Source organism: Narcine bancroftii, chromosome 4, assembly GCF_036971445.1.
Source record: "Narcine bancroftii isolate sNarBan1 chromosome 4, sNarBan1.hap1, whole genome shotgun sequence".
NCBI classification, from domain to species: Eukaryota; Metazoa; Chordata; class Chondrichthyes; order Torpediniformes; family Narcinidae; genus Narcine; species Narcine bancroftii.
Window position 1 is genome coordinate 280,412,633 of NC_091472.1, and position 24,867 is coordinate 280,437,499.

At 41.7% G+C, this 24,867-nt stretch overlaps 1 protein-coding gene across 5 annotated transcripts in view; it reads right to left on the reverse strand.

Annotated features, from left to right (window-relative positions):
- Nucleotides 1-24,867, reverse strand: part of rab3gap1 (RAB3 GTPase activating protein subunit 1) — a 76,591-nt gene that overhangs the window by 22,786 nt on the left and 28,938 nt on the right. For all 5 annotated transcript variants that reach the window (XM_069935183.1, XM_069935185.1, XM_069935182.1 and 2 more), the window contains 7 exons: nt 8,532-8,600; nt 6,572-6,645; nt 6,368-6,460; nt 6,075-6,247; nt 2,153-2,251; nt 736-908; nt 333-387 (listed from right to left, as the gene is read on the reverse strand). In XM_069935183.1, coding sequence (XP_069791284.1) covers nt 333-387; nt 736-908; nt 2,153-2,251; nt 6,075-6,247; nt 6,368-6,460; nt 6,572-6,645; nt 8,532-8,600 — 736 coding nt within the window. The remainder of the gene's footprint in view (nt 1-332; nt 388-735; nt 909-2,152; nt 2,252-6,074; nt 6,248-6,367; nt 6,461-6,571; nt 6,646-8,531; nt 8,601-24,867) is intronic.

Consider the following 24,867-nt stretch of genomic DNA (forward strand, 5'->3'; position numbering starts at 1 on the left):
GGGTGGGAGGGTTTCTCTTATTTTGTTCTTCTTTCTATTATCTTTCTCTCCCTTTGGTTCAACATGGACCTTAAATTTGCATTTTTGCAGTATTATTGTAATTCTTTTCTTTCTAATAATTTAATCACATGTTGATGTTTCTTTTTTCTCACTTTATTTAATATCAACCTGAAGATCAATATTTGTATTATTTTGTTAATATTATTGATGTTTTTCTTCTTTTTGATTATTCTTCATTTTGACTGTAAGTTGATTGAAAATTCTCAAAATAAAATATTCAAAAAAAGAAATGACATGACCATGAAATTTAATCGTGAAGTTTTCAACTTTACCTGCAGTTTTTGATGTAATAAACAACATTTTAGATCTGGAGATCCTGGAGATAATCTGGAAAAAAAAGCAATAATAAGCATTAATAAGCACTACAAAGCAGTTCCTTTGTACACCACCACATACTTTCAAAATATTCATCGACTAAATGCATAAATATATTTTTTAATCATCTATCTTCATAGACAGAAATATGGCACACTTTAAATTTCAGGCCCCGGACAGTACAACTATCTGAATCATTATTCCTTTGGTCATTAGCTTTTATTTCATGTGAAATTTCAAAATCAATCAGTTTAGTGAGTTATATGGTACAAATGACTCAGCACAGACTGCATCCAATGTGCAGTGCATCCTTGAGAATGAGCAAACTCAGAGGCTTAACACTTGAAATCCACATCTTACCCTGGCACAAGGTAATTGTTTTCCAATCTGTATCGCATTTCCAACACAAATTCTTGCCATAAATGGGCCACGCCCCTCATTCCACCATGATAAAAGTTAACCATGCAGAGACACAAAGCCAACTTGTATGTCAGACTGTCTGAAGGGGCAGATTTAAATTGACTAAAAAGGTTCTGGAAAACAATGATAATATAAAGATTAATATGTTTGGATTTATTATTTATACATTTCATATCACTATTTTACTTTAATTAACAAAATTAAGAATGAGATAATAAAAACTGAGAACATTCCAGAATATTAAAATTTAGGATTACTTGAACCAGCCTATATTATAGAAACATAAAAAGTTCATTATGGGTTAAATTAGAAATTTAAACTGGAGTTAGATTAGCCATTGTATTTAAGAGAAAATTTGACAAATAAATACTTAACTAAAAATGTTAAATCGCAAAAAAAAAATGATACATTGCTGGCTTATACTAAATAACCATACAAGACTCAGTGGCAGCATTTACTGGGGCAAGGATGGTCATGGTTAGAACCCAGGAAAAAAAAATTACACTGTGTAAGAATAAAGTGAAATCATTACTCCTAGACTTGAGCATTTTTAACTTATGCAGGTGCTGCACTTCGAGACAAAACCTCTTGACTAATGAACACCCATTTTCTTATAGAAAGTCATAAAAATGGGATCATTCATGCACTGGTCATTGACTGATCTTGTAGCCAGCAATTCACATTTACAGGTGTGTTTCAAACACAGAAGATTGTTCATCTCTGTTTCTAAATTAATTTCTATTGAAAACAAAATTGCAATATCATAATTGAATTTCTAGTCCACTATTTTAAATTGTGTGGCTTAATAATCCATTCAATTTCTTTGCATATCAGATATAGTTAAACAATCCTTAAATTATAATAATATTTAAAGTTTGTCCAATGCCTAATATATATTTTAAGAATACTTAAAATGGAAACTGAAACTGTAAAAGAAACAAATTTGCAGAATTTTGGTATAGAAATTTATCCATTTTGCTGTACAATTGGTGGTTATTATTATGGTATGTTTACTGTTGATAACTGAAAACTAATTTCTCCCACAACCTCTCTCTCTCACTATTTCTACCTACTATCTTCTGAATTTGCAGACTTCAGCAACTCCTGCAGAGAGAAGTGAAGTCACATTAAAAGGTATTGGCAGGCTTTCTCACTCAAAAGGTTACTGACAAATAGGAATGAAGAAGGATGTGGAATATGCCCCAGAAGTTTTTGGTGCTTTATAACTGGCGTTGTGCAGCTGGAGTCCAAGTTCTGATGAAGTAATGTTCAGTAAAATTTGTTAGTACCTGATGTGGGAAATTGTTAAATGGTTTATCGGGTTGAGAAATTGACAATATAGATGATTAGAACTTACCCACTCTTCTTCAGGCGCAACAATACCACTGCCTCTTGAGCTGCTGCGTTTAGCATTAGATGACTCTCCAGCCCTTTCCACAGCATCTGGAAACAGAAACTGAACATACAAAATGTCAAGCTACTGTATATTTAATTATTAGTAAAAGCAGAAATTGTCAAAATCTCTCAGCAAGTCAAGGAGCATCCATTTACAGAGAAACAGTTTACGTTCCAGGTCTGGGTCCTACATCACAACTGGGAACTATTTTTAAAAAAAATTTCTACTTCATTATTCTTAATTTTGGAGAAATTAGTGCCTGCGTTGATTATTTATTGTTGATTTATATTGACCGTGTAATTTCTATTAGAGTTAACATTTTCTATTTATTACGATACAAAGCAACTGGCTGTTATTCCCAATATCAAATCTTCTTGCATTGAAAATATCCACATTCAGCTGGTTAAACAGAAGTTCAAATTCTGCTATCAAACCATATGTCGCAAACACACAGACAGATGTCTGACACATCTTGCAGCATCACAAAGTGAAATGGTCTCTTGGATCCATTAATAAAAATGAGGATCAACTAAAAATTTATGCGAGACCCTGCCTCAAGAGGGCTGCCAAAATCATAAGAATCCCTTTTGGTCACAATTTCCTCTTGCTGCTCCCTTTAGACTGAAAGATCAGAAGCCTAAAGTCCAGCACCTCCAGGTTCAATACAATTTTTAACCAACAGCTATCAGGCTCGAAAACTACCCACCCCCAACCCTGGACTACACTAACTCTAGCCGTTAACTCTCTAAGGACTATCAAAAAATCTGTCTGCTCTATGTGATCATTTGTCTACTTTTTGATATTTATCACCTCTTTCTGTCTTGGATCAGTGAGAATTTAAATTTTTATGACTATAGTGGATGTATTTTACATACCACTGTGATTGCATCTGTACTTGTGTATATGAAAAAAATTCACATTAAGTATTGGATATCGGAGGGAAAGATAAAGGCCAAAATAATTCAGTTTAATGTTTTTAATTGCAAGCATTTTATGTTATTTAAAAAATAAATATTTAATAATTTTAAAAATGTTCTTACTTCAATGTAATAGTTTTAAATGTGTTATTGTAACTAAAATTAATTCCAGCATTTACACCCTGCAAAGCAAGGCATGAGCGTTTGTACAGCTTTCAGAACCGTCAAAACTTTTAAAAATGTTTTCTCAAGCAGGGATGGGGAGACCAGGATTTCTTCTGCAGGGGGGGAATGGTATAGAGAAGACTGATTCTTCAGTCAGCAGCATTAGTCCTTAGCAGCTGGATCCAGTGAGTATGGGAAGAGACCAGATTAGCGAGATCTGGCAAATATGAAAATAGCTACTATAAAACAATACTACAATCAGTTAGTGCAAGATTATTACAGCATGAGAAACTAGGGTTTGAATTCCAAGCTGCCTGTAAGGAGTTTTCTACATTCTCCCAGTGTCTGCGTGGGTTTCTTCTGGGTGCTCCAGTTTCCTCCTACCCTTCAAAAACATATTGGGGATGGAGGTCAATTGGATGTATTTGGGTGGCACTGGCTCGTGATGGAGGTCAATTGGATGTATGTGGGTGGCACTGGCTCGAGGGCCAGGCTATGCTGCCTGTCTAAATTTTAAAAATTAAAGTTTTTTCTTAATTAAATTTTCTATAATTTATATCTTCACAATTCAATTTTCACTTTTGGTCCCAATTCCTAATTTGTGGTATTATTTGTATTCTTTCTTCTTTGGCTTGGCTTCACGGACGAAGATTTATGGAGGGGGTAAATGTCCACGTCAGCTGCAGGCTCGTTTGTGGCTGACAAGTCCGATGCGGGACAGGCAGACACGGTTGCAGCGGTTGCAGGGAAAAATTGGTTGTTTGGGGTTGGGTGTTGAGTTTTTCCTCCTTTGTCTTTTGTCAGTGAGGTGGGCTCTACGGTCTTCTTCAAAGGAGGTTGCTGCCCGCCAAACTGTGAGGCGCCAAGATGCACGGTTTGAGGCGATATCAGCCCACTGGCGGTGGTCAATGGGGCAGGCACCAAGAGATTTCTTTAGGCAGTCCTTGTACCTTTTCTTTGGTGCACCTCGGTCACGGTGGCCAGTGGAGAGCTCGCCATATAACACGATCTTGGGAAGGCGATGGTCCTCCATTCTGGAGACGTGACCCACCCAGCGCAGCTGGATCTTCAGCATCGTGGACTCAATGCTGTCGACCTCTGCCATCTCGAGTACTTCGACGTTAAGGATGAAAGCGCTCCAATGGATGTTGAGGATGGAGCAGAGACAACGCTGGTGGAAGCGTTCTAGGAGCCGTAGGTGATGCCGGTAGAGGACCCATGATTCGGAGCCGAACAGGAGTGTGGGTATGACAACGGCTCTGTATACGCTTATCTTTGTGAGGTTTTTCAGTTGGTTGTTTTTCCAGACTCTTTTGTGTAGTCTTCCAAAGGCGCTATTTGCCTTGGCAAGTCTGTTGTCTATCTCGTTGTCGATCCTTGCATCTGATGAAATGGTGCAGCCGAGATAGGTAAACTGGTTGACCGTTTTGAGTTTTGTGTGCCCGATGGAGATGGCTGACGGAGGACCTCAGTTTTCTTCAGGCTGACTTCCAGGCCAAATATTTTGGCAGTTTCCGCAAAACAGGACGTCAAGCACTGATGAGCTGGCTCTGAATGGGCAACCAAAGCGGCATCGTCTGCAAAGAGTAGTTCACGGACAAGTTTCTCTTGTGTCTTTCGCGCAAACAGAGGAACTACTAACATGGTCTTTGCCCTCAGACAGCTCCAAGAAAAGTGCAGAGAACAAAACAAAGGACTCTACATCACCTTTGTTGACCTCACCAAAGCCTTCGACACCGTGAGCAGGAAAGGGCTTTGGCAAATACTAGAGCGCATCAGATGCCCCCCAAAGTTCCTCAACATGATTATCCAACTGCACGAAAACCAACAAGGTCGGGTCAGATACAGCAATGAGCTCTCTGAACCCTTCTCCATTAACAATGGCGAGAAGCAAGGCTGTGTTCTCGCACCAACCCTCTTTTCAATCTTCTTCAGCATGATGCTGAACCAAGCCATGAAAGACCTCAACAATGAAGACGCTGTTTACATCCGGTACCGCACGGATGGCAGTCTCTTCAATCTGAGGCGCCTGCAAGCTCACACCAAAACACAAGAGAAACTTATTTGTATTCAATTATTTAAAAATTACTGTGTGGTTCTTACAACCCAATGCCAGTGTTAGATCCAGAAGTTACAAAGGTATCCCTTGGAAGTCCCAATTTTGGATACTAGCCTCATTCTGAGCTAGCATTGGTATCTTCTAGACCAGCCATTCTCAATGGGGGCCATGACCTGGGGGCCACAGATTGAAATCTTTTTTTTAATGTAGTCAGTATGAGGAAAGTATGGCCACAGACTGAAATTTTTTTTAATGTAGTCAGTATGAGGAAAGTATGGAAGAAACCAATTAAATTACTTATTCATAGGGAAGGGAGTCAATAAACTTTGAGCAGAATCCTAAGGGCCATAGCCAAAAAATGGTTGAGAATGGTTGTTCTAGCCTGTCACTGCCAACTGCTTTCCTTTACTGCTCTAATAGTCAACATGGCAGAGCATTCTTCCATCAGCTTCTCAGCTCTCATACTAATTAACCTGATCCCAGACAAATGAATGGAGAAATTGGCTTTGAGCTTGGATCTGGGCCTCAAAACAATGCTGTGACTACAGCTGGCTGCCCATTGCTGCATTGGACTATTTACATTGCATGGAGTCAAACACCCTGTGATGAAATCAAATGGGAACAAGCAACACGATTCTGCTAAGGCAATACTAATTTTAGGGCAACCAGTTAGGTGCCCATTATTACTGAAATGATGTTTTAAGTTATCAAAAGGAGGGATACTTTAAACATAATCACTTACTAATAAAATGGAGTTTAAAACTTCATTACTAATTGGTGATTCTTCTATGCGCCTGTTTTTATGCATCCTCTTGCGAGCACTGTGGACCATATTTGACATTGTGGATAGTCGAGGTATGTGAACAGATGTTGGTTCTGTGAGCTTCTGCAATGCTTGACTAATATCTCCATGATCTGCATAAAAAACCATTACAAGGAATATATTCAGTGTACATATAATATTTTGTTTACATAAATTCATAAAAAGAACAAACAGCTATTTGTCAGCTGAAGGTTAAAATCTTTTGTTTTCACCTTTGTTTTCGTCCTCAAATGCTGTTCTTCCAAGAATCTCTTCCGTTGACTCTTTCCGGAGACACAATTTAAAGAACTCAGTAAGAAAATCTCCTGATAAAAAAAAGTTCAACAATTAAGATTTCCAATGGAACACAAATAGATGTAAATTTTGAATTCAGTTTCATTTCCAGGTTTTCATGGTAGAGTAAAATAATATCATACCTAACAGACACTGGGGGTTATCAGCCTTTCTCACCCTGACAGACCATTGGGGTGCTTGGAGAGCATCAAGATCCCTAGCACAAAAAAAATAATTGTGGAACATATTTACAGTTCATAAGCACTCAACAGATGTAATGCTGTTAGCATTAATAGTGTTATTAATGTTAATAACAGATGTAATAATGAAAAATCTTATTTGTTTCTCATAACAAATTGTGATCATTTTTTTTAATGTTTAATTTTTTAAAGACAAGTATTATGTTTCGGGCTAGTTTTGTTTTTGTTGCAGAGGTTGGTTATTTGGTATTTTTTCAATAATTGACTTCAATAAACCACAGTGTTCCAATCAATCAGAAACTCTGCCATCCAATTGGACATTTTGAGTCAAAGGGCCAGAGCTTCTGGCAAATTGCCAAGAGCACACATTCACTCAACCAACAATAACGGTTGTAAACTCATTTGATTTCTCCTAGGCCCTCGCACTAGTGTCTCACAGATGAACAAAAAAACTACAATAATTTTACATTCAGGAACACTCAATCTCATTCTCTCTTCACTTATTTTCTCTGAAAATACAGTAACATAGAAAGGTAAAACCTCACACATTAGCAGCTGCATTTGAAGTACTGTACAATCAGTGTAGAAATCCACAGCACACGACAGGAACAGTGTTGTGCCAACCTAATAATAAATTTCCCTACTGCATAACCTTTCATTTCTCTCATGTATCTATCTAATAGTTTCATCTCATTGAAACATTTTGAATGTTGAAAGGCATTGACAGAGAAGATGTAGAAATGCCATTTCCCATTGTGGGAGAGTCTAGGACAAGAGGGCACAACTTAAGGATTGAACGCTGTCCACTAAAACAGAGATGCAGAGAACATTCTTTAGCCAGAGGATGGTGAATTTCTGGAATTTGCTGCCACAGGTGGCTGTGGAGGCCAGGTAATTGGATGTATTTAAGGCAGAGATTGATAAGTTTGTGACGGCACGTAATTGCGAAGATCGGGCCGGCACATCACATGGCAGAGATCACTAAAGTGACTCCCAGGACAATGAACCAGCAGGGATAGAAGCATCAGACCAACAGCCCTAAAATGGCATTGGTCAAACTGCCCAGCTAACTCAGCAGAAACAGGCTGGGGAAGAAGGGCATTCCTATGCATGGATGTTCCCGCCCGCTATTGTTATTCATATGGATGACTCAGCCAATCAGCAAAAATGGCGGGAACTTGAACAGTATAAAAGCAGCCTTTCCAGCCCTAATAAAAGAGTGATCTTAACCTGCCACACTGTGTGTGTGTTTCTTTGTAGAGGTCGGCATCAAGTTCATGATTTGGCAATGAATCTTCGAGGTCAGGTGACCCAGGCAGCAGCAGCAAAGATTTAAAAAGGACAGATTCGCAGAAAGAAGCTGATTGAGTGCAATCGTGACTCAGGTAGCAGTATCAAAGTTTTTTTTTTAAAGTAGACCATCACTATAGAAGTGAGGAACCGTGTAGCAGAGCGGTCTGAGTCAGAGTAGTAAGGCTCTGGCTCAAGAGGCTTTGGCAAGAAGAGGCTGAGATGTGGTGCAGGAATTGAAGTAAGGGCCAACCTATTCAACTGTCATAGACAGTGGAAATAGCAGCCAAGTTAGGGGAATGCTAATCTGTCAATTATTTCAATGCTTTCCTCAGAAGATTTAATCCTTTGCAAAAAATAATGAAAGAGACTTCTTGATTAAAGCTAATTCTGCACAGAGGGCACTAAATACAGATTATGATTTTATTTCAGATTTTCAGAATCTACAGCATTTTACTTTGAAGTAATAATTGTGCTGTACCTGTATTTTGAACTCCTTCCTTACAATGAAATAACATTGTTTAGTAGATGTGTCAAACGATGAAATTTTAATCAAACGTTTTGTAAACAGCTCTTTTTAGAAAAGGTAAAATTAATGTTGATCCATACTTACGAGTAGACATCATTATCAACAATAATGCCTTCTGTGAGATGAGGCCAAGTGGTGGCCAAATGTAATTCACTAAAACAAAAACATGACCATCGTTAGAATTTTCATCCTTATTAAGGTAAAGGTGTAAAGGTTCCATTATTATCACGTAATTCTATATTTAGAATGTAAAATACATGAAATTCTTTAACTTTTGTATTCCGCAAGGCAGTCAGAGTCGTCACTTTGTCCAGTGCCCCTCACATAAACCTACAGCACCTGGTGTTCCTAGGCAGTCTCCCCTCCAAGTACTAACCAGGCCTGAGCCAGCTTAACTTCTAAGATCAGACAATCTCAGGCATATTCAGGCTATTAGGTATCTCTTGCTTGAAAATCGTAGCATTTTCATGAAAAATAATAATTCTGTTGTTGGACGAATCAATAGAATTTTGAAGTCAACAATAACTTCCAATTCAAATGACTGTTATACAATTGTTCAGACATAGTTTTCACAGAGGACCACAAGATGCACTTAATGCTTACATTCTAGCCCCATTTTCCAATAAAACACAGCTTGTTTTATTTCAAGTGGTGATGCACCTCAGTGAGAAGATAAAATAAATACTACATCACCATAATTTGTTTTACCAGCTATAACTGATACATAACTTCTTCCTGAGATTAGCAATGTTAAAATAAATTCAAATGTTCTCCCAGCAGATTCAGTGGATAAAATAATTTGATCTGCAATTGGAACAAAACAGGGCCCAGGCTTAATATTTACTTTCCACTATATATGATGACCTGAGGCAGAAAATCATCCATCACTTCCAATCAGCATCTAATATAATATAATGACTGTAAATCATTTTCAGATATTTAAACAATAAATGCAAATAATTTCCAACTTCTCAATATACTTTCCCATAAAGTGGGCAAAAGTCAAATTTGGTTTCGACAGAACAGTGATGGACAACAAGAACTTTCAAGTCTGACAACCAGAAAACCTGGAAGTTGCTGCCATCTATATAACAAATCCCATGTTTATAATTTAACATCTTAACAGAAGGTATGAAAATTAGAAAAATAAAGTAACAATCACTCGGACTTTCAAATCTGAATTTATTATCCATACTTTTGTTCCTCAATCAACTTTCCTTCTACTGCAATTTGATTAAAGCCAATACCTATAGTTCACCAGTAAACAAAGAGAAGCTGGAGGGACTTAGTGGGTCAATCAATATCCATGGATAGAAATGGTCAGTCAACATTTAAAATCAACTGACCATACTTCTCCAACTATTTGTGTCAACTAACACAAACATTCTTAAATGTCTGTGATGCAATATCTTTGGGGTGTTTGATACATGCTGAAACACTTCACAATATTTAAAGTTCTACTCGAGAAAATATCCAATACTCTGCACACAAATTTCACTTAAAGTTATGAAAGCTATAACCAAAGCTTAAAGAACCACAACAGTATGTACCTCTATGATTCAACTGGATCTCAGCTATCTAAAACTGAATGTTGATAAGCTTTTCACAGACTGTCTGCTCACGAGAACTTTGATGTGCAAAGTTAATGGTAACCAAATTAGAAGAAATCTCAGCCTTAATGCAGGAGTTTTTCAATTCAATTCATCATCTTCTGTGATGTATTGAACACATCAGAAGATCTATCCATTTCAGTTACCTTGCTGTCTGTTTTGAATGAAGATTTAATATGTCTACAGGTTCCCCTGATCACAGCAGAAACTGGAGCAAATTGGGATTCTGCAAAGTTACAACTGCTGATTAGGCAAACCCCAGCAGGAATTATTCACATTGTTTATAATGCCATTTTAGAGAATTGACGGATTACGTTGATCAGCATGTCATTAGATAGCCTTTCTAATATTATTAATATCTGAAATATGAGCAAATAATTGGTTATGGATCTTTTTAAAGCACTGAAATTCCAATACTCATGCTATTTCTAAAGTGGTTCAAAGTAAGTTACATGCCCAGTTCAGAGGACGGTTACATATGATGCTCAACCATCAGTGAATCAATTGGTTATTTAACAATGAGCTAACAAATTGTGTAACTATTTCACTCATGACAGTCAAGACTCAATCAACTTCTCAATTTGCCATTCAGATATCTGAACTCATAACCTTTGCCACTAGTATAGTTTCATAGCTACTGAAGTTCCAAAAACATTGCAGATTCAGCATCAACCTACCCTCTCAATACACAATAAGTAATTATATTCTTGAGATGCTACCCAAAAATTTACATTTTTTTTTAAATTTAAATTTAGACATACAGCACTGTAACAGGCAAATTCAGCCCACAGAGTCTGTGCTGCCCAATTTACAGCCCATTAACTAATATCCCAGTACGTTTTTGAAGGGTGGGAAGAAACAGGACCCCTTCCCCTCCCCCCAGAGAAAACCCACAGGGAGAATGTACAAACTCCTTACAGGCAGTGCAGGATTCAAATCCAGGTCTGGTCCCGATCATTGGCTCTATAAAGGTGTTGTGCTAACCGCTACACCAACCATGCCGCCCATATACTCATAAATCAAAGAATTGGTATATGCCTAGTTACTGGGGCTGCATAAAAGGATGAAGATCTGCAATTCTCACTAATAGAATTACTGTTGGAAACAGCGTGGTGAATCTTCCTGGTCTGATCAGACCCATTTAATGATGCCAAATCAATTGTATAACACTAATCTGGGAAAATATTTAGACAGGAGGATAAGTCGTTGGCCCAATATGTAATGGAATAGCTTAATTGGAAGTGACAAACTTACAAATAAAGTTTTAGCAAAACTCACACAGTCTCAAGACCTCACATAAATAATTACTTCATCTTTACATGGGTGTTTTTTTAATGGCAGAGAGAAATATGGTGTCATATTGACTCTGGGCAAGTTTGAATATTGAGGTTGTACTGAACACTCAGGCAAGACAATGGTAAGAGAGAGGAATTAGTAGAATGGGTACACTCTGTAGCAGAGGCAAATTACAAGTTTCCCCTGCAAATTTTTCACATTTAAAAAAAAATGTTTAAATTAAAATTGGATTTTCCAGAGTAAAACAGCTGCAGCTACACCTGCTCCTGCAATAACACACACACACAACCAGATGGGTTGAGCTCAGTAAGCAGACTAGTTTATTGTAGGCTGCTGTGCTGCACTTATACTCCCAGCCCGGACCTGGCTGAGAACCGCGCCAGAGGGCACAGACGTCACCCGGGCGTCACGTGGTCCCCTACCACGGGTTTCTGAGCCCCGTGCTGGAAGGGAAACCCCCAACGGTACCATTTTGGCCGGCTGCCCCAACGCGTGGCTTACAAGCGGGACTGGTTTGCCTGCCTTGTGGTGAGCCGCCACACAGCACCCACCCAGAACCGGCGCCAATGTCCTTTTTCGCCGGGCGGCCTTGCTTCTTGGGCTGGGCAACAACCACGGGCTCGATAGGATGGAGGTGCGCTGGCTTCAGCCTGTCCATGGTAAACAGCTCAGGCCTGCTACCAATGTCCAGCGTGAACGTCGAGCCTGAACGCAGTACAACAATGTACAGCCCCTTGTACGATCGCTGCAGAGGTATCGCGGTCGGGCCCTGCCAAACGAAAACGTACTCCGCGGAAAGCAGTTCGCTGGGAACGTGAGATGGACGGGTGCCATGCCTGGGCGGCGATGGGGGTTCAAACAATTCCAAGCATGTCCTGAGGTGAGGAAGCAGTTCGTGCGGCAACCACTGGGAATTGTGAGGTGCGTTAACAAACTCACCAGGTAGTGTCAGCGGCACACCGTAGACCAGCTCAGCTGATGACGCCTGCAGATCTTCCTTGGGAGTGGAGTGGATGCCTAGAAGCATCCAAGGCAGTTCGTCCTCCCAGTCAGGACCGGTGAGGTGAGCCACGAGCGCCGACTTAAAGTGGCGGATCAGACGTTCGACCAGTCCATTGGACTGCAGGTGATAGGCCGTGGTGTGGTGTAGCTGGATCCCCAACCTGTTAGTGAGCTGTGCCCAAAGCACAGATGTGAACTGGGCGCCCCAATCGCTGGTGAGGTGACCCGGGACGCCGAACCGGGCGACCCAACCGTGCAACAGTGCTCGGGAGCAGGAGTCCGTGGAGGCGTCTGGCATCGGGATCGTCTCAGGCCAGCGAGTGGTGCGGTCCACCACCGTAAACAGGTAACGGTTGCCCCGGGAAATGGGTAAGGACCCAACAATGTCAACATGAATGTGGCTGAACCGTTCCCGGATTTGCTCGAACTCTTGTACGGGTGTGCCTGTGCACCTTGGACCTCTGGCAATGGGTGCATATTCTGGCCCAGCCCGGGATATGCTTCCACAGCCCATGCCATACGAACCGTTCTGCCTCCATCCGGACTGTGGACCCGATGGACGGATGTGAAAGGTCATGGATGTGACACAAGACCTGCTTGCACCACTGCTGGGGAACCACTGGCCGCGGGGTGCCCAAGGAGATATTGCACAGGATCGTGCCTTCGCCACTCAGAGTCGGGAGGTCTCGGAACCGCAGGCTCGTGATGGAGGTCTTGAAGGCCCTTGTCTCCTCATCAGATTCCTAGTCCCGGGCTAGCTGGTCGAAGTAGAGGCCGGGCGTCACCGCGCAGATGGCCGGTCGCAAGAGTGCATTGGCAACCACATTGTCCTTCCCCGCCTTGTGCCGAAGGTCGGTGGTAAACTCCAACACGAAGGAGAGGTGACACTGCTGGCGGGCCGACCAGGGATCCTTTGCCATCGCGAGCGCCTGGGTGAGGGGTTTGTGGTCGGTGAAGATGTTAAAAGTGCTCCCCTCCAAAGAATAGCGGAAATGTCGCACCACCAGGTACATGCCCAGTAATATGCGGTTGAAGGCACTATCCTTCCATTCCTGCGGGCGGAGTAGGCGGCTGAAGAATGCCATTGGCTTCCGATGTCCATTCACCTGCTGCTCCAGGACGTCACTGACGGCTGTGGCAGAGGCATTGACAGAGAGTGCCACATGCAGGTCGGTGTGCAGGTGGGTGACCATGGCAGCGAGGGTGTCCTTGGTGGCCTCGAATGCGGCACAGGCTTCTGAGTTCCAAGCGAGCGTCTTGTGTTTGGCCACGATGAGGGCGAATAGTGGCTGCATGATGCGCGCAGCTCCCGGGATGAAGCAGTTGTAAAAGTTGACCGATAGTGGCGACCTTTGCAGCTGCGGGTGTGGCTCCTTCGGCCATGAAGGTATAGCCCAGGAACTGCATGGACTCTTTCCCGAACTGGCACTCGGAAGTGGCATCATCCCTGCTCATTCCAGGGAAACGACCAGGCTGGCTTCTGTTAATGGCTGCGGCTGCTGGCCAATGACACAGCCTCCTCTACCTGCGGGACTCAGTCAGCGGATGGCGGTTCCTCATTGACATTGGAGCCCAGATCAGCGTCATCCCGGCCACGGCCGTCAAGTCCAGAAACCAACCTCGTGGACCTCCCCTCCTTGTGGCCAACTCAACGGCAATCCAGATGTATGGAAACAAGACAGTCCACTTCCATATCGGTCAACAGAATTTCGCGTGGAGGTTCACTGTCTCGTCCCTCCCAACTGCCATCCTGGATGCAGACTTCCTCCTCGCACACGGGTTTCTGGTGGACATTTGAGGTAGGTGCCTGGTGGACGCCCGTACCTTCCAGGCCATTCGCCTCGATGCCTCCTGCTCGGAGCAACCGCAGATGGCCATGATCAGCATGCCCAGAGATGAGTTCCAGCGAATCGTGGACGAGGTCCCAACACACCTCAAGCCACAGTTTTCCGCTGCCTTGTCACGCCACGGGGTGTTCCACCACATCCCCACTCAGGGCCCACCAGTTCACGCCAAGGCACGCCGGCTCCCGCCTGACAAGCTCCAGGTAATGAAGGAGGAGTTTTCGCACCTGTTGGAGCTGGGGATCATTCAGCGGTCTGACAGTCCGTGGGCCTCATCACTCCACCTGGTTTCAAAAGCCTCCGGCGGATGGCGCCCCTGCGGAGACTATCAACGGCTCAATGAGGCAACCGTTCCTGACCATTACCCCATCCCTCACATCCAAGACTTTACGGCCAACCTGCACGGTGAAGGGTTTTCTCCAAGGTTGACCTGGTGCGCAGATATCACCAGATTCCGGTGCACCCCAAGGACATACTCAAGACGGCCATCATCAACCCCTTTGGCTTGTTCGAATTCCTGCGCATGCCGTTCAGGCTCAACAACACCGCTCAGACCTTCCAGAGCCTCGGACTCTGTGGGTAGGGACTTGGATTTCGTCTTTATTTATTTGGACAACATCCTCGTCGCCAGCAAGGACTGGGCGCAACACAAGGCCCACCTATGTGCCCTTTCTCCCGGCTGGCCGACTTCAGCCTTACCATCAACCCGGCCAAGTGCCAGTTCGGGAAAGTGGGCAGTTGGTGTACTCACTCGTGAGCGCAAGCATCTTGTCCATCAGCTCCATCGGGGACCTGACCCCCAGGGCGTCGAGGTGCAACATCCGAGTGGCACACTGGTGTCTGGATAGTCCGAGGGATCCGGTAAGCACTCGCTTGATGGTCTTGTATTTATCCTCGGCGGGTGGGTGCTGAACGAAGTGCAGCACGTGTCTGGCGGTGGCCTGGTGGTAGAAGCAGAGGCCTGGAGCGGATGCTGTGGCCTGCTCTACAGCAGTGCTAGGGGTGGGCTGAGCGTGGTCGTGCCCATGCCTTGTGATCTGCTGGACCACTGAGCCCTCCGGGAATCATGCAAGCCATAGCTCTTGGGCCTTCTGGGCGACCTTCCTTGGGTTGGTGAAGCTCTCCTGGACTTGCAGCGGCTAGATGTCCCCGGACATATGGTCGAGTAAGATGTGCTCGAAAAGTGGGCAGTTGGTGTACTCACCCGTGAGCGCAAGCATCTTGTCCATCAGCTCCATTGGGGACCTGACCCCCAGGGCGCCGAGGTGCAGCATCTGAGCAGCACGCTGGTGTCTGGATAGTCCGAGGAATCCAGTAAGCATTTGCTTGATGGTCTCATATTTGTCCTCGGCGAGTGGGTGCTGAACGAGGTGCAGCACGCGTCTGGCGGTGGCCTGGTCCAGGGCAACGACCACATGGTAGAATTTGGTCGTGTCGGACGAAATCTGGCAGAGGTGAAACTGAGCCTCCGCGTGGCCAAACCAGGTCTCCGGCTCCTGAATCCAGAATTCAGGCAGTTTCACGGCTATAGTGCCGATCCCAGGCTCGCTCATGATAGATTCAAAGACGTTTGAAACAGTCAGGGTCACCAATTGTAGCGGCATCTACACTGCTCCTGCAATAACAAACAGACAACCAGATGGGTTGAGCTCAGTGAGCAGACTAGTTTAGTGCAGGCTGTAGGCTGCACTTATACTCCCAGCCCAGACCTGGCTGAGAACTGCGCTGGAGGGCGCTGATGTCACCCGGGTGTCACATGGTCACTGCGGGTTTCTGAGCCCCGTGCTAGAAGGAGGGGAAACCCCCCCCCGCCCCCGACGGCGCATGGCTTACAAACGGGGCCTGTTCTCCTGCCTTGTGGTGAGCTGCCACAGTACGTTATTTTCTTTAGTGAAGCATTCTGTCAGGCTGATTGGAGAACCTGAAACATTATGAATAATTAGTGGAACCATAGAACATTACAGCACAGAAAATAGATCCTTTGGCCCTTCTAGTCCACGTCAAACTATTATTCTGCCTAGTCCCCCTGACCTGCATCCAGTCCATAGCCCTCCATACCTCCCTCAGTATAGTCACAGTAAATCTCAGACTTGTGTTTCAAGCTGAACAGTTAATAGTAAACAGAAAAAGCTACTCCCTGCATATACTATTGTCTGAGAATTACTTTCAATCTTAAGTCAATGCAAATGAGAAAATGTACGGTGCAGAGTTTATTGAGTTTACCTAATCCACTGATCCTCAGCCAATTAAATTATCAGAAAAGAAAAAGGGAAGACTGAGAATACAGAAAATAGTAATTTAAACCATTACTCTCCAGAGTTGTAAATATTCATCTTCTTTCTTTGGCTTGGCTTCGCGGACGAAGATTTATGGAGGGGGTAAAAGTCCACGTCAGCTGCAGGCTCGTTTGTGGCTGACAAGTCCGATGCGGGACAGGCAGACACGGTTGCAGCGGCTGCAGGGGAAAATTGGTTGGTTGGGAATGGGTGTTGGGTTTTTCCTCCTTTGCCTTTTGTCAGTGAGGTGGGCTCACTACGTTTCATCTACGTTTCCAATAAACATACAAATTCAGCATATTAAGAATCAATTTGTGCAAAATACATCAAATTCAAATGACCTTCTCCAAAGAAAATATCTCCTAATTCTTCTCCTTGTCGTCACTGGCTATTTTACTGAAATCCCAATCAGAAGAAATGCCCTTTCTTTATTCCTTGTATCATATATAGCCTTCTCTACAACAATGAGCATATTCTATCTTTATTTAATGTTATGGCCATGTAAAAGTTAAAACACAGCTATCAGAGAATAGTGCTAAGAACAATGTAAACAGACAACAGATTTGGAGGATGCGTCACACAAGAGAGTTGATGGTCTCTGATGTTCTTTAAGAATATTTTAATATGAGCAAGGAGATTGATAATGATTTAAATAAATCTCCAGAAATGTTTGATCACATGAATTAGTTGCATGAGGTAAGTAACAATACCTCAACACAACTTTCTCCCAGATTCACCAGATTGGCTCTATGCCACAAGCTAGGATTCAACAGTCTGTCCAGATTGGCAGCAGGACATCGCGTTGAGCACTGGCATACCTCAGGGCTGTGGGCTCAGCCCACTCCTGCGTACTGCTGATACATGACTGCAATGCAAAATCCAGCTCCAACAGTCAAGTTTGCAGATGACACAACAGTAGTTGGCCTCATCTGTAATGATGCTGATTCGGACACAAGATCTAAAAAAATGAGGCTGTCTAAGTACCAATTAGAATTTCTTAAAGTTCCATTGGCAGTGGCTAGGAAATATATTGCATTTTCTTAAAAATCTGATTCCCTTCTGGACATAGGCTGGTGGAATGCGGAAATTCCCTAGAGAAAATTACTTTCAATTTAAGGAAGTAGTATAATATGTTTTTGCAGGTATGGCAGCCATATTTGCACAATGTAGGGATGAATATTTAAGATACTTAATCTGTTTTAAACTTTTAGGTCCCTGAAATCCAGGCAAGAAAAAGAATTAAACTTTCTGGAGTGGATTCCAGATCCCGACAACTCCTCTTTCTTTCTTCATTCACTTTCTCTTTCTTTTTCTTCTATTTACTACTTTCCTTCTTCTATCATGGGGTTTTATTTGGGGGGGGAGGAGGGATGTGGTCATTTGAAATCATGGACAACCTCTATCAATGATTCTTTTTTTCACTTTATTTTATGTATTTGTAATGATTAATTCTTGATACTTGTTTGACCACAAAATTAAAATAAAATAATCCAAAAAAAATGATTCGCAAAAAGAGAAGCAGTGGGAGGAAGGTACAAGAATAACAACCCAAGTTCCAACATAAACAATATAAAGGAGATGAATGTGGACTTCAGGAAGACCAGAGACAACCATCCTCCACTACACCTTAATAGCTCGGTAGTGGAGAGCACCAAGTTCCTCATAGTCCACTTAAGAAATGACATCCTCGACACACAAATTTTCTCACTTCTTTCGAAGGTGGAGGTGGGCAAGGTTACCAGCCATCATTCTGTCAACTTAGACAGAAGATAAGGATCCATAAAGTTGGGTGTGATGTCTTAGCATGGATAGAAGATTAGTTAACCTATAGAAAGCAGAGAGTTGGGGTAAAGGGGTGTTTTTCTGGTTGGCAATTGGTGGTAAATGGTAAACAATCTGGAAGAAGGGACAGAGTGCCATCTATCTAAGTTTGCTGATGACAATAAATTGAGTAGAAAATAAAATAGTGAAGAGGATACAGAGAGTTTCCAAAGAGATTTAGATATGTTAAGTGGCCAAGTGTCTGGCAGATGGAGTACAATTTGGCAAATGTGAAGTTAACTACTTTGGAAGGAAAAAAAGATCAGAATATTTTTTAACTGGCAAGCAATTGCAGCATGCAGCCATGCAGAAGGACTTGGGAGTGATTCGCAAAAGTTGGTTGCAGGTGCAGCAGGCTATCAAGAAGGCAAATGTTAGTCTTCATTGCTAGAGGGATTGAATTTAAAAGGAATGAGCAAATGGATAAAGCACTGGTGAGGCCACATCAGGAGTACTGCATGCAGTTCTGGTCTCCTTATTTGAAGAAGGATGTACTGGCTTTGGAGGTGGTGCAGAGGAGGTTCACCAGGTTGATTCCAGAGATGAAGGGTTAGGCTATGAGGAGAGTTTGAGTCATCCGAGACCCTACTTACTGGAATTAGGAATGGGAGAAAATCTTATGGAAATATATAAAATTATTAAAGGTATGGATAAGATAGAGGTAGGTAGGAAGAGACCAGAACTAGGGGGGATAGCCTAAAGATTTAGGAGAATGAGAAGGAACTACTTTTCCCAGAGGGTGGTGAATCTGTGGAATTAGCTGCTCACTGAAGCAGAGGAAGCTACCTCAGTAAATATATTTAAGATAAGGTTGGATAGATTTTACATAGTAAGGGAATTAAGGGATTTGGGGGAAAAGGTAAGTGGGTGGAGATGAGTCTATTATCAGATCAGCCATGATCTCATTGAATGATGGAGTAGATTTGTCAGGCCAATTTGCCTACTTCTGCTCCTATTTCTTATTTTCTTACAGGAGCTCGATGAGAGCATTCTGCTCAGCTGCATCACAGTGTGGGATGATTACCGTAAGGCACTGGATCAGAGGTCAATCCACAGGGTCATAAAAGTGGCAAAGAGGATCACTAATATCTCTCTTCCACCACTGATGTGATTTATTTGGATTGTTATTTAAAGTGAACTCGCAAAATCTGCAATGACCCCTACTACCCTGAGCATAGCATCTTCCAGCTACCCCTGTGGGCAAAGAGATACAGAAGAATGACAGCCAGATTCAACAGGCTGAGGAGCAGCTTCTTCCCATGAGCAGTGAGACTGCTGAATGAACTGATAAAACAACCCCCTGTGATTATATTAATAATATTTATTTTAAATATATGTATACAAAGCATACATATAGGTTCTGTGCATACGTATCACCTGTCTGTCCGTACACACCTGAGCCTGTTATCAAATCATAATAAACTTTAACTATGCAAAATTATGAGTGGCAGAGATCAGGCAGAGAGTCAGAGTTTTTTTTCCCCAGTGTGGAAATGCCAAATACTACAGTAAGAGGGGGGAAGCTTACAGGAGATTGGTGGAGAAAGTTATTTTTCTTTTGCATCGACAGTAGCAGATGTTGGGAATGCACTGCTAGGAGAAGTAATAAAACCAAATACAGCAGGAACTTTTAAGATGCATTTAGACAGACAGATAGAGGGATATGACAATGTACAGGCAGATGGAATTAGGTTAGATTGGTATTATGGACAGTACATACATGGTGAAGTCAAGATCCTGTTTGTATGCCAGACTATTTTATGTTCTAAATATTTATATGAAGTCTATTCAGGGAATTAGAAATGTTTTGATGGCTACAGGGATCAACGGAAAGAGGTGGAAAGCTGGAACATAGTACTGAATTGCACTATCAACTGTGGTCCTATTGACTGTCAGAACAAGCTCATTGAGATAAATCAACATACATATGCTTCTATATTGTTTTTTTATTATTATTTTATTTAAGAATTTTAAAACTACATCAATGTATACATATTCAATAAGTGTGTGTGTGTGTGTGTGTGTGTGTGTGTGTGTGTGTGTGTGTGTGTGTGTGTGTGTGTGTATACATACATACACAAAAAAACCCTCTCTCCCTCCCTACCCATCAGAATATACCAAAAGAAAAGAAAGTTTGGAGAATATAAAAAAAACAAAATCTCAATATTAATACTAAAGGATCTGGGCGTTATCAGGATGGGCTTTCAGAGAGTTCTTCAAATTTTCAAACCAACATATTGTAAGTATGGGCTCCATATATTCCAGAAAAATATTAATTATGTAAATTATAAATTATCTTCTCAGGTGGAATACAGCTACGTAGTTCAGCATCCCATCTCTCCATCCCTAAATCTGTATCTGATTTCCAAATAATAGCTGTGCACTTCCTAGAAACAGCTAAAGCAAGTTGTAAAAATTCAATTTGATACATAGTTAACTTCAATTTCGGTATAATCATTTTAATATTACCCAACAAAAATAACATCAAATCCTGTGGGAGTTTAACCCCTAACATTTTCTCCAAAAAATGTCCTACCTCTAACCAAAAAAGTTTTACCCGAGGACATTTCCAAGTAGAATGCAAAAAAGAACTGACTTCCTGTCCACATCTAAAGGATAAATCTGAAAATATTGGATATAATTTTTTTAAATTTTTGAGGAGGTAAGTGTAATTGATGCAAAAAATTATAATGAACCAATATACACCTAACATTAATAATTTTCATCATATTTTATTTACATAATTGCAGCCAATCATTTTTATCTATGTCTATTTAAATCAACCTCCCATCTTAATCTTGATTTATGAATTCCTAACTTTGGAGCTTCTTCTTGAAGTAATTTGTACATCATTGAAATAAACTTATTCAAACTGTCCTTACAAATCAATAATTCTAATTCATTCTGTCTAGGTAATATCAAACCAGGGCATAATTTATCAACCAAGAAAGCCTTAACCTGATAATAACAAAAAAAAGTTTTATTTGAGACATAAAATTTATTCTTCATTTGTTCAAAAGTAATAAATCTGCTAGCTTCAAAACAATCTTCCATTTTCTTAATCCCCATTCTACTTCAAATCCTCAAAAGGAAAAGGAAGAAGTCTATTTCGATACAAAGGCATATTTTGAGAAATGAGACCTTTTCCACCTATTTCATAATCTATTTTACTCCATAATTCAATCAAATGTTTTAAAACAGGCATGTCTCTACTTCCTATTATAAATTTTGAATTCAATTTATAAATAAAATGTTGCATACTATTTTCTCCTATTTTACTCAATTTTATTTTAACCCAAGCTAGAGTTTTATCTACATCAAACTAATAAATTCCAATTGAGCTACCTTATAATAATTTTTTAAATGGGTAAGTTGCAAACCTCCCAATTCAAACTTCCAAGTCATTTTTTTTACAAAGACACTCTTTCCTTTCCATAAAAACTTCCTAATATGCAAATATAAATCTTTAAAATTTCTGTGGAATCCAACAAGGAATTGACTGAAAAAGATATTGAACCGTTGGAAAAATATTCATTTTGAGACAATTAACTCTATCTACTAACAATGGAGTGCCCACTGAGACTAACACGAACTTCCAGCGGAATTTCTCTTTCCCCATCTGGATCTGCGCCCTGCGGGTACCGAAGGTCTTGATGGCAGAACCGTTGGCTGCCCTCAGGGTGGGACCATGAGATCAGGTGTGTGTCTCGAGGGCAGTGGGGGCAGGATGCTCAGCTCCACTCCTGTGTCCACCAGGAAACGTCAGCCGGTGGACTTGTCGGTAACGTGAAGGAGGCTGTCCACATGGCCAGCCGTTGCAGCCATCAACAGTGGCTGGTCAGGTCGCTTCCCCTGGTAGTCACACAGTTGTCGGCATTTACGAGCTTGCGCTCCCCAGCACTGATGGTAAAAAGCACCAGGTGGAATGGTGTTCCTCTGGCTCGTGCTTGGGGGAGTGTTCCGGCCGGCTGGCTCTTGGTCGCACAACCTGACTGAGGGCTGCTTCATTCTCCCTCTTGGTGCGCCAGAGTGTGTCCACTCAGGCTGCAACTCGGCTTGGATCCGTGAAGTCCTCATCCGCCAGGAGTAGTTGGACGTCCCCGGGCATCTGCTCGAGGAAGATCTGATGGAATAGGAAACAAAGTTTGTGATCCTCTGCCAGCACGAGCATCTCGTTCATTAGAGCCGATGGTGTGCAGTCCCCAAGCCTGTCGAGGTGCAGGAGCCTGGAGGCACGCTGCTGAGGGGAGAGCCCAAAAGTGCCAAGGAGCAGGTTCTTGAGGGCAAGATATTTACCCTCGGCTGGTGGGTTGTGTATTAGATTGTCCACCCTGGATGCCGTTTTATCGTCCAGCACACTCACGATGTGGTATAACATCATGGCTTCTGCTGAAATGTTCCTCAGTTGAAACTGCGCCTTCGCCTGCCCGAACCACGTACGTGGGCGCTGGGTCCAGAAGGGGGGCAGTTTGATGGCAACGGCGTTGATCTCTGCTGGATCCATGTTCTTTATACCAGAGAGGCATCTGGGCTCAACGGGGTCACCAATGTTGTGTTGTACACAGCCAAGAAAGACTCAACAACCACAATGAAAGTCGTTAATGACTGTTTTTATTCAAATTCAATGCGCGGCCTTTTAAAGGCAGCATGAGCTCAGTCACCTCGTGCATTGTGACATCATAATCGCTGCCACAGGTGCGCACTGGGCAGGAGTCTTGAGGCAGGGAAAAACCCTGACAGCGCCATCTTCCCATGGCTGCCCCGCCACGTGGCGTTACATGCGGGGCCGGTTTGCCATGAGAGAGTGCGCCACCACAACCTCTTAAATATGCTTCCAAAGTATCCCATAAAATAAATTTATTATCCACTGAATTAAATTTTATTTCTAAAAATTCTTGCATTTATTTTCTTATAAAAGTCACAAAAATCTACCCTTTTCAACTATGTAGGATTAAATCTCCATCTATAAAATGATTTTTCCTTTTCGGAAACTAAACACGACATCAAAAGTGGTGAATGATCAAAAAAAAATACTAGCTTTATACACTATATACATCATTCTTCCTTGTAATTGTGCTGACATAAAAAACATATCTATTCTCAAATAAGAAACATGTCCATAAGAATAAAAACAATCCTTTTCCTTCAGATTTAACCTTTGCCAAATATCTATCAAATTTAAATCCTTCATCAAAGTCAAAATCATCTTCACAGTTTTAATCCTAGTAACTGACTTTTTTGACTTATCCAAAATTGGATCAAGACAACAATTAAAATCACCCCCAATTAAAACCTTTTCATAAGCTTCAGCAAGATGCATAAAAGCATCATGAATAAATCTTTCATCATCAATATTAAGTGCATAAATACTCATAAGTCTCCACATCTCTGAATAAATTTGAATGTCTCAAAACAAACCTCCCAGCACTATCTGTAACTACAAATTGAATCTTTGCAGGTAGATACTTATCAAAATAGAAACATCTCTTGCTTTAGAATTAAATGATGAAGCTGCCACTTGACCTACCCAATCTCTTTTTAATTATTGATGCTTTCTCTGTTAAATATGTCTCTTGCAAATAAGAAATATCAATTTTCATTTTTTAATATATATACTTTTTTCTCTTAATGTTATTACTAAGCTCATTTATATTAAAACTTAGAAAATTTAATACCTTACTCACCGCCATTTCTTAAATCCAAAAATTAAAGAACTCTCGCCACCTCCCCCATTGGACCCCAGCTCCATAAAAACCTTCAATTACATTTGACATCTCCAAGCAGGAATAAAAAGAAAAAGAAATAAAACCAGAAAAAAGCTGAAAAGACCCCTTGAAAAAAAAATACTGATAAAAAGGACCAGTACTACTTCCCTCTATTATACGGGAATTGGCCTTTGCCATAAAATGGAACGTCGTTACAGAAAGAGAAGATAAAAAGTCCACCTATCCTGGACAGAATATGCATTACTTTAATTAAACAGTTCATTTACAAATATAAAGAGCTTCAAGATCTTTATTCACTTGCTCATCACCAATCTTGACTAATTCTTGCTGCTTCGACACCTGTTCTGCAACTAATTTCAGATCAGTCTGTCAAAACTTCCTGAGTAACTGAACCCTGCACATCCATTCGTTGATCTTGTTTAATATTCCAAAGCTGCTTCTTCATTTGTAAAAAAACTGATTGATTTTCTCCACAAAACACTAAGTGCAGCTGGATATCGGAAAAATTTATATCCTTTTTTCCCCAGAGTACTGATTTAGCAAGATTAAATTCCTTTCTTCTTTTCACAATTGATATGCTTAAATCTGCAAAGAAAAATACCTTATTTGCCACTCGGCTTTTTCAGGTGTTCCCACGAAGATCATGCACCGGCAGTCACGGCTTGGGGAGTGCAGCTGGCACGTTTAGGTGGCCACGGAGTGGACGCCTTTTTGGACTTGAACGTGCCAGCTGACTGAAAGCAGTGAGCGCCGGCTCCTCAAGACAGTGTTCTAGTCCCGCCCATGCTACCTTTTTTTTTTCCGCCCATGCTACCTTGACATCATTGCAGTGTGTCGGGCTGATG